This window comes from Dermacentor andersoni, chromosome 1, assembly GCF_023375885.2.
Source record: "Dermacentor andersoni chromosome 1, qqDerAnde1_hic_scaffold, whole genome shotgun sequence".
Lineage (NCBI taxonomy): Eukaryota > Metazoa > Arthropoda > Arachnida > Ixodida > Ixodidae > Dermacentor > Dermacentor andersoni.
In genome coordinates, this window is record NC_092814.1 from 8,931,694 (window position 1) to 8,945,587 (window position 13,894).

The following is a 13,894-nucleotide window of genomic DNA, read 5'->3' on the forward strand; positions in this document are numbered from 1 at the left end:
GCGGTTTGCACGCACCCAACTTTCTTAAGATGCCCTATTTCATTCCTTTCATCACTTTCCACATTTCCACGAAAAAAAAAAAAAAAAATCTACAACTTGCCTCGGCTTTATTATTTGTAGGCTTCACAATGGTTTTGGTCAACAACAACATAAAGAGCGCCTTTCGATTCTTCCCATCTGCACTTGTGGGCACGCAACAAATCGCGAGCGGCAACGATAGTGGCCACGTTTACATTGCTATCGTTAGAAGTGTACCCTATTCATATGCTGACACTTGTAACGCAGCTAAGATATTCGCCAACCCTTAGAAGAAATGTGCCATATTAAGATAGCAGTGAAGACAAATGCCGCAGTTTCCACAGCCTGCCCGCCATGCGTTTCTGTCACTGGCAGCTAAGCGCGCCCATCTCTGTTTCTGTCCCCTCAAAGTGGACATGGCTACGTTATTGTCGCAAGCTTGCCGATTTAAACAATACTATTCATTACTGATACGGAATAAACTGTTTCAATGCGCGTAATGTACTCACAAGATGAAAAATAATCGTGTTCGGCGCGTTTGGCTGGCTCCGCCGGCCGCCATTTTTCTTTTGGTGTCCCGCAATGACAGCGGCAGCCACCTGCTTGTCATCCCACAGCAAATACGGGATGAAAAAAGACAATGTTTGTTTTCATGGGAAATTTAACCTGCGCAATGATCGCACCCCTGAATTTGCGTCATTTTTTTGACAAAAAAGTGCGATCATTATGCGAGTAAATACGGTACTCAAGTATGTGAACAGCCAAACACATCATGCATGAGCGCATATGCGTGGTGCCCGATATGGTGCAAGTGGCGCGCCGGTGTATGGACCATGTAATCCAGCCGGGCTTTTCTCTCGACTCCCCTCGAGGGGTGCACATGCCCGAGACTTAAATTTTTACCTGACAGCGCAAAAAAGGTCGGCAAACTTGAATTGTGCATGTACATTCCCATCGCGACAGTGGACGATATCATTTGGCAATGGCTGCAGAGTGAACACTCTCAGGCCTAACATAGGGCCCCTAGATAGACAAGTTTCAAGGTAGTGCCATCCTCGTCCTCCTCACCCCTACATGAGTGACTTAGTGCAGTCATGTGGCATTTCCATGTGCCCACATTAATCACCAGCATTCCCAAAAGGTTCCAGTTTTTTTTCACGTAGCATAGTTTATGCCAACATCACATGAATAAAAATTTACTGCATGGAACATTTTCAAAATGAGTGTTGATAATAAATGTAGTGCAACAGTAATGACAAGCTACTTGTTTTTGCACGCATCTTGAGAGATTTGGAACTATTGGGGGCACTGGGAGGAAGGCTAGAAAAGGAGGAATTGGCACCAGCTTGAAACTTATATAGGGACCTTGGGCAAACAGTGCCCCGTTAATGGAAAGCTTTCCTCGAGGTAAAACAAAAAGACTGTGTTCCACATTGGTTGATGCCACATCATGCTATGCACTGCGCCCTCCTGTCCTACGTGTCCCGTGTTTTGTGCACTGCCCTGCCTATATCTACAAAATGAACGAACTAGCTTAAAAAAAGTTTTATTGTACAATGCAGCGGTTTTGCTACAAAAATCACCAGCATCTTGCTCAGGATGATTATGTTATCGGGAGCATAGAAAGTACAAATGAAGGATCGATTTCAGAAAGCTTTTTGTTCATAAGTGCTGGTTTCCATTGGCCTTCGCTAATCATATGTCTGACATTCAGAAAGTTCTAGCATTAGAGCTTATTTCTGAATACCAGCTTAGCTTTGCTCAACCCATGTTTCTCAACTTGAATGTGTGCTGAGCCCACGAAATGTAGTGTAGGGAAATATGGATTTATATTTTCAGCAGCATATAAATGAAGCACAGAAAAGTATTTATACCCCTTTAATTAGCCACAAGGCATCATTTGTATAAAGCACAGCACAAGTAATTTACATGACATTGATGTAATTGCACTGTCAATCGTCATGCTCCCCATTTTTGGCACCCTACCACAGGTTTTCTCTGTAGGCTGCTGGATTCCACAACACCCTCTTAATCTAGCTTTGCTTAATTTGTAGCACTATTGTGGCAGGCTCAGCAGTGTGCTCTGTCCCGCAGGAAGATAGACTACATTACGCGAGCGTGAGAGCTGATATGAGATGTCTTCGGCTGCTTCAAGCCGACGAAGTTCCACCAGCGCATCACCGGCCTCGCCAAAAGCCTTGGCAAGCAGAGCTGCAGCCTGCGAGTCACCCTCTGCCGTGATGACAGCTGCCTTCTTGTGCTGCTCGGCCTTCTCAACCAGGAAGCGAGCTCGCTCAGCCTCCTGCTGGGCCACCTGCTTCATCTCGACGGCCTGTGTGAACTCCTTGCCAAAGGTCAGGTGCGTCTGCAAATCAGACAATTACTTGCAAAACAGCTTCTTTCCCCACTTGCAGCTGCCGATAGCCATGAAATTAAGGTACACAGTTAGACAATGAACTGCATAAAATACATTCATAATCAAAACAATGCACTTACATTTGTCCATACATCACGTACAGTTAAACAATGATATAATGAAGTAGGTAAAATCAGTGATTTGCTTCGTTAGATCACAATTTTGTTGTATTGAAATTCGACCTTTTATGCAAATAAGTACAGTCACTGATCGATTTTCCTTACACGGGAAGGGGCTGGAGAATTTTCTGAATTATTGGGCAATCGAAAAAAGAAAATTGGAATAAGAAAACAATTCATTTTGATTAATTTCGGAGTCGGCAACGAATGATAAAGTTTGATGCCACGTCAATATCTTCACACAGGCGGTATGAATTAACCGAAGCCAGCCTCGCTTTCCTGTGCACATGGCCCCTGCGTTGCCCACACTGAGACGATGCTATCATGAAAAGCCCCGGCAGCGCGGAGTGAATGCTTTGTCTGCCTCACGCTCTAATGAGTCACAGATACTCGAGATTGCGCAACCTCCAATACGAAATGCACAGTAACCCGCCGTGGTTGCTTAGTTAAGCTGTTAAACAAGAAGTCGCGGGATCGAATCCCGGCCATGGTGGTCGCATTTCGATGGGGGCGAAATGTAAGAACACCCGTGTACTTATTAGATTTAGGTGCATGTTAAAGAACCCCCAGCTGATCCAAATTTCCGTTGTCGCCCACTACAGCGTGCCTCATAATCAGAGTGGTTTTGGCATGTAAAACCCCATAATTTTAAATGCGCCGTAAGACAGCTTACATGATGCCACGCCGTCTCGGCACACCCACTCTTGGCACATGCGGCAGATTACCTCTAAAGCAGGGTGCGTGGCTGCGTATGCGCTCAAGTGCGCTTAGAGCCATGCACAGCCACGGCCGAGACGCGAGCCAGAAATCGCAACGTGCGCTACCCCTTCCCCACCCCTCTCAAGCGCTTTTGATTGCGTTACCGCGAGCTCGCTCCTCTCCCCCTTTTCCCCTTGCTTGCGCGGGAAGGCAGCACTCGTGAAGCCACCATCTTTGTCTCACCCGTCCACACTTTCACTTGCACCTAAAGCACAAAGAGCGCGATAAGATCTTATCGGCTCGAAAACTCTCGTGTGGACCCCCACTCACGCGGCTGTGCCCAGCAACGCGTCGGCTCACAGTTTGGCTCGAGATCTCGCGCGGAGAGCCTCGTCCGCGGACGGCGTGAATGAGGAGGAGAAACACGAGGAACCCTGTGAGACTTATCATGAAATAGCCCATAGATATTGCTTGAGGCGTCGCGCGCTCCTACCACCGGCCAAGCAACTCGATAAAATGCAAGCGGCCATGTTTTGGCGACTTCAGACAAACACATAACCACACCCAAAGTACATTAACAAAATCACAGGGGGCAAGGAAAGCGACCAATGTAGGCTCTGTTCAGAAACAGGAACACTCACACACATAATGTGGGAATGCACCTCGCTCCCATTTTCTCATCCCCCCCATCAGCAGCGAGACTGGCTGGACAGCCTGGCTCAGTTCCGGGGACGTTGATCGACAGCTTGAACTGGTGGACTGGGTGGAGAAGGCCAAGCAGGCCTAGGGCCTTGCTTGAGCCCAATCCCTCAGCCACTTGGGCCCAATCCCTCAGCCGCATTTGACCATCTGCGTCTGCAGATGGTCAAATGAAGAGAAGGCGAGCTGGTGTGAATCGCTTTGTCTCTTGCACGGCGTTGTTATACGCGAAGGTCACGTAAGGCAAGATCCGATCCCCTGTTTTTTGTTGGACCTCGATGCACACGGAGATCATGTCTGAATAAAGAGAAAATCAGACATCCACCCGTTCGTAGCAATTGCTACAAAGGAAACCCATACGGGTTCCTCGAAGGGAAAGCCTCAAGGCTCACATCTGCTAGCCGCCTGGTTAGCTCAAATGGTAGAGCGGCTGCCCCGGAAAGGCGGTGGTCCCGGGTTTCAGTCCCGGACCAGGACGAATTTTTCTTCAACTATGAGGCTTTTCTTTCAAGGAACCCGTATGGGTTTCCTTTGTAGCAATTGCTACGAACGGGTGGATGTCCGATTTTCTCTTTATTCATTACTTCTCTCCACCTTGCGGGTTTTCGCAGAACTACTACGTCCAGATTATGTCTGTAATCGTTTTATTCAGTCGCTCGGTAAGCCCGCTGGTCTGTGGATGATACGCGGTCGTCGCTCGTTGCCTGATGTTGCTTAATTAAAAAATTTCATCCATAAGCTGGGCTGTGAATGCTGTCCCTCTGTCTGTTATGACAGTGGAGAGAGCACAGTGATGCAGTACGATGTGGCGCATGAAAAATTGCGCTACCTCTGAAGCCATGGCTCGTGGGATAGCCTGTGTCTCAGCATAGCATGTTAAATAATCAGTTGCTACGATCACGCATTTGTTGCCGTCGGCCGAAAGAGGAAACTGTCCGAGAATGGCCATGCTGACTTGGTTGAAAGGTGTGCGAGGTGTTTCAATTGGCTGAAGGAAGCCAGCCGTCTTAACAGACAGTGTCTTTCGGTGCTGGCATTCTTGACAGCCTTTAACGTACTGTTTGACATTTGCCGAAAGCCCGGGCCAATAGTACATCTCACTTACTCTAGCGAGTGTTCGTGAGACGCCTAAATGGCCAGATGTGGGTTCGTCATGGCAAACGACGAGGATGTCTCGCATGTCTCTTGGAACCCTCAGCAGGTAAGCACGGATGTTCGAACGGGCATTCTTTTTATACAGTACGTTGTCTCATAGACAGAACGATGTGAATGAGTGGGACAGATGGCGTGGTATGGTTGTGCCATGGCCCCTAAATGATCGATGATCGGTCAAATTTCAGCGTCATCATGCTGCCATCCAATCAAGTCCGCCTAACTAATGGCGCCCAGGAAGCCGTCGTCATTCTGTTTCCTGACTGACAGGATCAATGGGTGTGCGGGACAGTATCAGCATCTTCGTGCTTACGACCAGACTCGGCCAGGCTTATAAACGACGGTGATGTCAAATTCCTGCAGCCGCAAGCTCCACTGTGCCAATCGTCCTGAAGGGTCGTGCATGCTTGCCAACCAACAGAGGGCATGGTGGTCCATCACTACTTTGAAGGGACAACCATAGAGGTAGGGGTGAAACTTGATCGCCCACACGACTGCGAGGCACTCTTTCTCTGTAGTCGAATAAGTCACCTCGGCACGGGACATTGAGCGGCTGGCATAGGCTATAACTCTCTTCACTCCATCTTGATGCTGGACGAGCACTGCGCCAAGGCCAATGCTACTGGCGTCGGTATGCACCTCTGTACAGCATCATCATCAAAATATGCAAGAATGGGTGCTGACTGTAGGCGCTGTCGTAATTCAGCAAAAACTGCGCTTGTTGCTCATTATGCCAGACAAATGGAGTGTCGTCCCTTGTAAGGTGAGTCAGAGGCTCCACTATCTTCAAAAAGGCCTTAATAAACTGGTGATAGTAGGCACACAAACCCAGGAAGCGCCAGACGGCCTTCTTATCGACAGGAGCTGGAAATGCGACCCCAGCGGCAAGCTTGTCTGGATCGAGTCAGACACCTTTGGCGCTTACTATATGCCCGAGGAACTTGAGCTCCTCACAACCGAAGTGGTACTCTTCTGGCTTAAGTATGAGGACTGCCAATCAGATGGCTTCTAACACACACTGCAGGCGGTGAAGATGCTGCTCGAACATTTCAGAAAATACGACCACATCATCAGATCATAAGAAGCCAACTAACAAATACACCAAGGACAACATAGGGGAAATTACTTGTACTTACTAATTGAATTAAAGAAATGATAAATTAATAGCAATAAAGTGGATGAAAAACAACTTGCTGCAGGTGGGGAACGAGCCTACGTCTTTGCATTACGTGTGCGATTGCCTTTAATTTATCATTTCTTCAATTCAATTAGTAAGTACAAGTAATTTCTTTCATGTTGTCCTTGGTGTATTTGTTTGTTGCCTTCTTATGATATGATTAATAAAAATCGGGCCCCTCAGTTAACCCCCTTCTCGGTGACCACATCATCCAGGTACACAAGACATGTCTTATTGATGGATATAGTTTTTTTGGCGCAAGGGTCAGAAATGGCCAAAGAGCGCCATGACACTTGATGAGAAAAGCTGAATATGGTCGAAATGGAGTGGCTGTATATTGGCCTAAAATATTCGCTGTAAATGGTGTAAAATATGTATTAAAATGTCAATGAAAAGTTAGTCCTATGGTTATGAAAGTATGTTGTGAAAGATTAAATACTAAAATGTGTTAATTTATCGCAGCACTAGTGCCTCTGCAGAGCCCTTCAGCACAAGGGCTGCGAGGCATGTGCTCTGTAAGTGACTACATTGCAGTTACAGCCTACAAGCAGAGGCTGTGCTACAAATAGCCTGGCCAAATGATTTTTATGGTATTCGTTTCTTCTAGGATTTTGAGTACTGATTTGAAATTAAAGGTACATGTACAGGTACAGGTGCAAAGGTACATTATGACGGTATAAGTAAGGGAAGTACTTTTCTCTCCTCTTCTAATAGTGGGCATTGAATGAGAACATGAAGGACTAAATCTAATGCCACACCTAGTGCATGTCGGAGGGTTAGTTCCAGTTGGAATATACGAGTGAGTGCTGTAGGTGTGCCCAATTCTTAATCTACAGAGCAGTACATCCTGGTGTCTTGTTTTCTCAGAGATCCAGTTCCCCTATTTTTGACTTGATTAGGTGCAGTTTGTTGGATACCCGAGTGTCCCATTGCCTCTGCCAATATTTCCGTAGTTTATATCGTAAAAATGGCTTAAGGTCTGTGTACGGTAGAAGTAAATTAATGTTTGCATCACAAAAAGCTACAGATGTAGTCCTTTCATTAGCAGCTACGTTGCCCTATAGGCCTCTATGGCCAGGCACCCAACAAAGAACAATTATTTTGTTCGACATGTATGCTGAGCATAGAAGGTTGTAGACTTCATTAAGGATAGAGATTTTGTGTTTTCATAGACTTGATATGCTACTAACAACACTTAATGAATCTGAATATGACAGCCTTTATTATAGTACCTGTTTGTTTTATGTGTTTCACAGCAGAGATGATCACATATGCCTCCGCTGTGAAAATGCTGGTGTTTGGATTTAATGCACCGGACGTTGAAAATGACTGTCAGAGAGCTGCATAAGCTACGCCATAAGTAGACTTTGAAGCGTCTGTACAAAACTCCGCGCAGGAGTACTTTGCCTGCAGTTCGAGAAAATGTGAATGTATGTGCATTTCAGGCGCATGTTTTGTTATTTCGACAAATGACATATCACACTGGATAGTCTGCCATTCCCACGGTGGTGCAAGGTTAGTGGGAGTCATTAGGACTGTTTCTTAATGTTGAATACCGGTTTCATTAGCCAGCTATTCTAAGTGCACAAACAGAGGAGCTTGAACAGATGGGCGGTTATGGTGAAGTCTTGCAGAAGACAAGGCAAGTACAGTTGAGTAACATAGATGTTCTTTATTCAATTTACATTTTAAAAAGTAGGAGAAGCTTAGATACGTTCTGCGTAGGTGCAAGGATCATTCGTTCGCCTCGACATACAGACTTTCCACGGGGCTTGTCCTAAAAGCCCCTGTTGCCAGCCTTATACCTAGATTGTGGACTGGGTCAAGAATTTTGAGAGCACTATCGATGCAGATTGGTACGCCACGGCTCCGTAGTCTAAACGTGATCGTACAAGGCTCTTATAGGCGCCGTGCACGCCGACGGACGCGCCACTGGTGGCGGCCTTGCGCAGAACACGCGGGAGAGGAGCCTGGTGCGCGCCGTAGTTTGTTGCGTCGTTGATCGTGCTTCTCTGTCTTATTCACGTTTTCAGAGCAAGATAGGCAACACCATTCGCACGTGTGGGGCGGCCAAAGCTTCAGGGAATGTCGAAGAAGAATTGTTGCAGGGTGGGGGGCTCAAATACCGGTGAAAACGTGCCGGGGATACGGTTCTAATCATTCCTGGCAAAGCCTCATCAGCGGGAGCAACGGTAGCAAAAATGGATCGTCGCTTCGAAGGGAAATTTCTTGTTCTCATCCTTTCCTTTGTCTCGTCGGTGTTTTTTTCCACTCGATCATATTTAGATGCGTGAGCAACGAAGTTCGTCTTCAATGCAGCATGAGGTTTAAAGGCATTTTGCTAAAGTTCGGAATGCTGTTTGTCGGTTATATTGTTTTCCGCTTCTTTACCGCGTTGCGCTAGCTAGGCAGCACGGCTGCACGAGCGCATTGCGTTGTATGTTAAAGCTACTGAAGTTTGCAAGAACTGAAATTGTTGGTTTCATGTGGCGCGGTAAATCCTCGCACCAGCTGTCGCGCACTTCATGTTTCTACATGTATTTTATGCGTGGCTTTGCACATGTTTAACTGTTGCTAGTTGCTCCATGCATAACTCTTGTCGATTCTTTTGAGCTGCGAAGTTTTCACCCTGCCTTGTTTGTAAAGGGTATAAATCACGCTGTGTCTTATCGGAATAATACCAAGGAAGTGCTTCTATAAGAGCTTTATTCTTTTCGCCCGAGGGCATCTTAGATATTGTTTGCGTTTTTGGAAATGTGTTTAGAAAATAGGTAGTTCAGGGCGAGAATTGCTAATAGCAGCTGCATATGGTATTTTTGTTCCATTTCTCGCTGAAAAGTTCGCGTCCCGTTTGGGAAGTCATCACACCTCTATGCTGCCTGAGCAAACTTAACACGCCGAGTGATTTGTTTGTTTCACAACATAGTCCCTTCTTGCATGTGAGTTTTGTACTCAACTGAATTCTTTCTTATACTTACGCTGCAGACGACTAAACCGGGCCTTGCCGCCAGCACTCATCTACATTGACTGGCGCTGCTCTGCCTTTAAATATTTCATGTGGCACCTCTCTCTAGTAATATAAAAAGTACTGAAAAGTTAGTTAGTCTTTAGCTTTGTACGTTTCCAAGCAGCTCCCTTGGGGAATCTGAAATTGCACAAACTGCAGCGCGAAGGCTAGTTCATCAGCATATGCAGCAGAATTGCGTCGGCGGTACATCGCTAACACGCGCTTTTATTATCCCGTGTGTTTGGTGACTTCGTTGGCTAGTGTACGCGTTTCCATCAATAAATTGGCAATTACTCTTCTTGAGGCAACTTCGACTGCACTTATTCGGTGATGTCAGATGTATTCATCGGCAGAAAAATCACAATGGCATATGCAGAGATTGCACCGTACGGATTTAATTGATATAAGTCTGCACAAACGACGGGTGCGATTATTCAGGTACAGAAGCAGCACTGCGGCAAGGGCAAAATAAAAAAACAATCGAGAGATCGCATCATTCAACAAAATTTATCGGCTAGTGAACATGAGCTCCACATCATGTAAATGGGGTTCATGGCGTTTGTCTGCGGGACACACCTTGCACGTATGTGGACCATGCTGTCCCAAACACCGGTAACATCGTGTTCATTCCCGCTCGCACAGAGGTCAGCATCTTCCCCACAGCTGTCACCGCAGAAGAAGCAGCCTGGCACCCGAACAAAGGAGAAATCGCAGCCGCGAACTACAGCCATCCTTGCTGCAAAGGGCTGTCGTCTGCTACTGCTCCCGCATGTACTGTTGGACGCGTCCGCTCGGTGGCTTTTAGTGGCGCCTCTATAGGCGGTGCACGAGGCGTATAGAGGCTAAGCAAACACCTCCTGTCACTGCCCCAGTTCAAGAAAGTAGCTTAAGCAGGTTCATAGTCTTCAGGCACTTCGCTCTAAGATATTTCAAGTGGGGATTAAATTAAGTTTTGTGTCCAAGATAATACCTAAAAATTTGTGTTCAAGGCTGACCGATAGTCGTTCTCCATTAAGGTCAATAGCGGGTTCTGGCGTATGTATGTTTGAGAAGAGGACACGTGCTTTTTTGAGGGTTAAATTTAAAACCATTTTCTTCTGACCACTTTGAGAGTTTGTTTAGGCCAAGCTGTAGCTGTCTCTCGCAGATGCTAAGATTGCACAACCTAAAAGCTGTCTGCACATCGTCCATATAGACAAGTAAAAGTGTGCAAGGTACGATGGTATGTAAGGAGTTCATTTTCACAATAAAGAGCGTACAGCTCAGCACTCCATGCTGCGGTACACCTGTCTCCTGTATGAATGATCTAAGACTGCACACTGCCAACTCTAACACCAAACGTTCTGTCAGACAGGTAGCTCTCAATAATGAATAATGGTCAGCAATTGCCACGTATACCCCTTCCAGAAAGATCCCAAATGGTCCCAAAGTGCCGCGTAGCATCGTACGCCTTTTCCATATCAAGGAATACAGATACGACAAGCTGTTTGTGAATAAAGGCTTACCGGATGTACATTTCCATGTGAACAAGCTGGTCTGTCGTCGATCTACCTTCCCTGAAACCGCATTGATATGGGTCTAATATTTTGTTGGTTTCAAGACAGTGGAGCAAGTGTTTGTTCACCATCTTTTCAAAGAGTTTGCATATGCAGGTTGTCCACGCTATAGGCCTATAACTGTTTGCCAAGGAAGGGTCCTTACCATGTTTCAGAATGGGAATTATAATGGCCTCTTTCCAGACAGAGGGAATCTGGCCGGAAGACCATATACTATTGTAAAGAAAAAGAAGGGCCCTTTGTGTTTCAGATGGCAAGTGCATTAACATTTCATATAGTCTGCGGTCAGAACCAGGGGCAGATTTGTTGCAGCCGTTTAGTGCTGCTTGAAGCTGTGCTGTGCAAAATGGTGCATTGTATACCTCACCTTTTGCACTTTTTCTTTCTAATGGCTGCCGTTCTATTCGTGTTTTATGTTCTTGGAATGTGTCAGAATAGTGCGACGAACTGAATATGTGTTCAAAATGTGCGCCTAGAAAATTCGCCTGGTCTTCCATGCTATTTCCCTGAGTACTCTTTAAGGGTAGCGATTAAGGTTGTCGACCTATTATTCTGTTCACTCTATTCCAGACCTTTGTCTCATCTGTGTAAAAGTTAATTCCCGATATATATTTTTGGCAACTCTCTCTTCCAGCTTGTCGGCACGTTCTCCTTCCCTGAAATTCGACATGCTTGAAATTAACCAGGTTTTCTGCTGTCGGAGAATCGCGGAGCAACCCCCATGCTTTGTTCTGCTTCTTAGGTGCGTTACGACACTCCTCATTCCACCACCAAACACGGCACTTGTTAGATGATCCGTTTGTTTCTGGGATACATTTGGTCGCGGCATCAATCAGAAAAAAGATGAAGTATTCAACCGCAGCGTCCAGGCTTAGAGCAGAAATGTCAGCCCACGATATGAGTAATTTTTCGGAACTGTTCCCAGTCAGCTGAATCAGTTTTCCACCGAGGAAACTGTGGAGGACATTCATTCATCTTCGGTGTACATAGAACTATCGAGAAATTATCGCTCCCATATGGATTTCTAATAACATACCATTTAAGATCAGGTAAAAGGGTCAGAGATGCAATACTGAGGTCTATAGAGGAATATGTTTTATGTGCAATATTATAATATGTAGGTGCCTTGCTATTCAAAAGATATTCACCAGAAGAAAAGAGAAACTGTTCAATCAGTGGACCTCGCACATTGCAGTGAGAGTCACCCCATAGGTTGCTGTGTGCATTTAAATCTCCTAAAACAAAATAAGGTTGGGGTAATTGATCTACAGTCGATCCCGGATATATCAAACCCGGATATATCGAATTATTGCCTATATCGAACAGTTGAAAAATCCCCTTGGGAATCCCATACAAAAGTATAGTGCTATTGTTCGCGTATATAGAACTCCCGTGCACCGGCATATCGATGTATCGAACTCCGTGCTGAGCTGCGCGCCGGCAAGTGCGCTTCTCCCACCATACCCCACCCCTGCAAGCGCGCTTCTCACGAACCTCTTGCGATGTGCCCGCTATCTTGCGCACACCGCCCTGCACTCTGAGAAAGGGGCGTGTGGGTAAAATATACGTGACGAGGAGCCCTTTGAGTGCAATTGGGCGTGAAAGGGAAGTGAGAGGGAGAAACAACGCTGACCGCAGGTGCCCGTTTCCTGTTTTGGTTGGCTGACACCGCTGGCGCAGCGAGATGAACGAGGTCAGTGCAGCTTGGGCTTGTAGTAGTGCGGAGACGTGGAGCGGTGCGTCTTTCGATTTGCTTTGTTCCTTTTATTCACGAGGCCAACGCGAAGGCTTGAGACTCGTGTGGTGCAGTGCGTTTTTCTCTCTGCTTTTGGCACGCGTTCTGGAGCCATGGCTGCAAAAAAAAAACACAAGCATTTGGATTTTTCAACAAAGGCGGAGATCATTCGATGGGTGGAGGCTGGCGAGAAAAAGTCGTCGTTCGGAATTCCTCGCAACACCCTGAGTACGATCCTCAAGAAGAAAGCCGATGTTAAGCTGAAGGCAGTGCAGTCCAGTGGCCCAGGAGCGTGTTGTGTGCGCGTCCCAACCTTTGACAAGGTAGAGAAGGCATTGTACGCCTGGTTTTTGGAGACACGTGCCAAGAACATACCTGTTGACGGCTCAATGCTGGACGGCTGGTGCTTGGAACGACGTGATGAAAAGCACAATTGTGAACTGCTTCCACAAAGCAGGCTTTGTGGTAGCTCCAGATGACGGATGTCTTGACAGTGAAGACGATGATGCTGGATGCCTGGACAGTGAATTTCGTGAGCTCTCGGCATTCCCAGGCGCCATCCCAGGCGGCATTACAACATGCGATTTCGTCAGTGCTGACGACGGCGTGCAAGCTGTAGCGGATCGCGCTGACGCAGAGATTGTGGCTGACATCATGGGTGACGAGGACGCAGACTCTAGCAGCGGCGAAGGTTCCGATGAAGAGCACCAACCACCATGCACTGCAGCTGAACTTGCATCAGCTTGCATCACCCCAAAACATCCAACAAGGACAGGCAACTGCAAAAGGAACCCGAAAACACAGCTCTGCGCCACGATGATGTATCTTGGATCTCAATTTGGACCCGCTAAGCTTCAAAGAAAACAGAAGTGCAGAAACTAAAAATGCTGCATTTCGCTACTACAATTTGAAGGAATTTCGTGCTGAGAAATTGGGCAATCATGGAGGGAATCCTGCTAAATGAGAGGGGATCTTCATGGCTTAACAAAATTAACAATAACCCCAAAATTTAGGCGGGATCCCTAAACGCAGAATTCAAATTAGCCTGCACAAACCATATGCATTGCTATGCAACATTCCCTTCTTATATCTAATGGAGAAGTTGTACTCTTGGAGAGTGAGGCTCCATCGGAGCAAGCGGCCATTTTTGTGTGATATTTGATTGAGCCACATCAGCGGACAGTGGTCGGTCTCGAAGATGAACCTCGCTCCGTACAAGTAACAACAACTTCTGGGCAGCCTCTAACTAAACAAGCACATTCCTTCTTTGAAGAGCTGCAGGCTTCCTCTCTTACAGTTAGTTTACAGCTGGCATA

General features: G+C 46.5%; 1 protein-coding gene across 1 annotated transcript in view; it reads right to left on the reverse strand.

Annotated features, from left to right (window-relative positions):
• Nucleotides 1–1,548: 1,548 nt before the first annotated feature.
• Nucleotides 1,549–13,894, reverse strand: part of Phb1 (prohibitin 1) — a 97,670-nt gene continuing 85,324 nt past the window's right edge. The window contains exon 6 of the mRNA XM_050191449.2: nucleotides 1,549–2,383. Coding sequence (XP_050047406.1) covers nucleotides 2,075–2,383 — 309 coding nt within the window. The 3' untranslated portion in view covers nucleotides 1,549–2,074. The remainder of the gene's footprint in view (nucleotides 2,384–13,894) is intronic.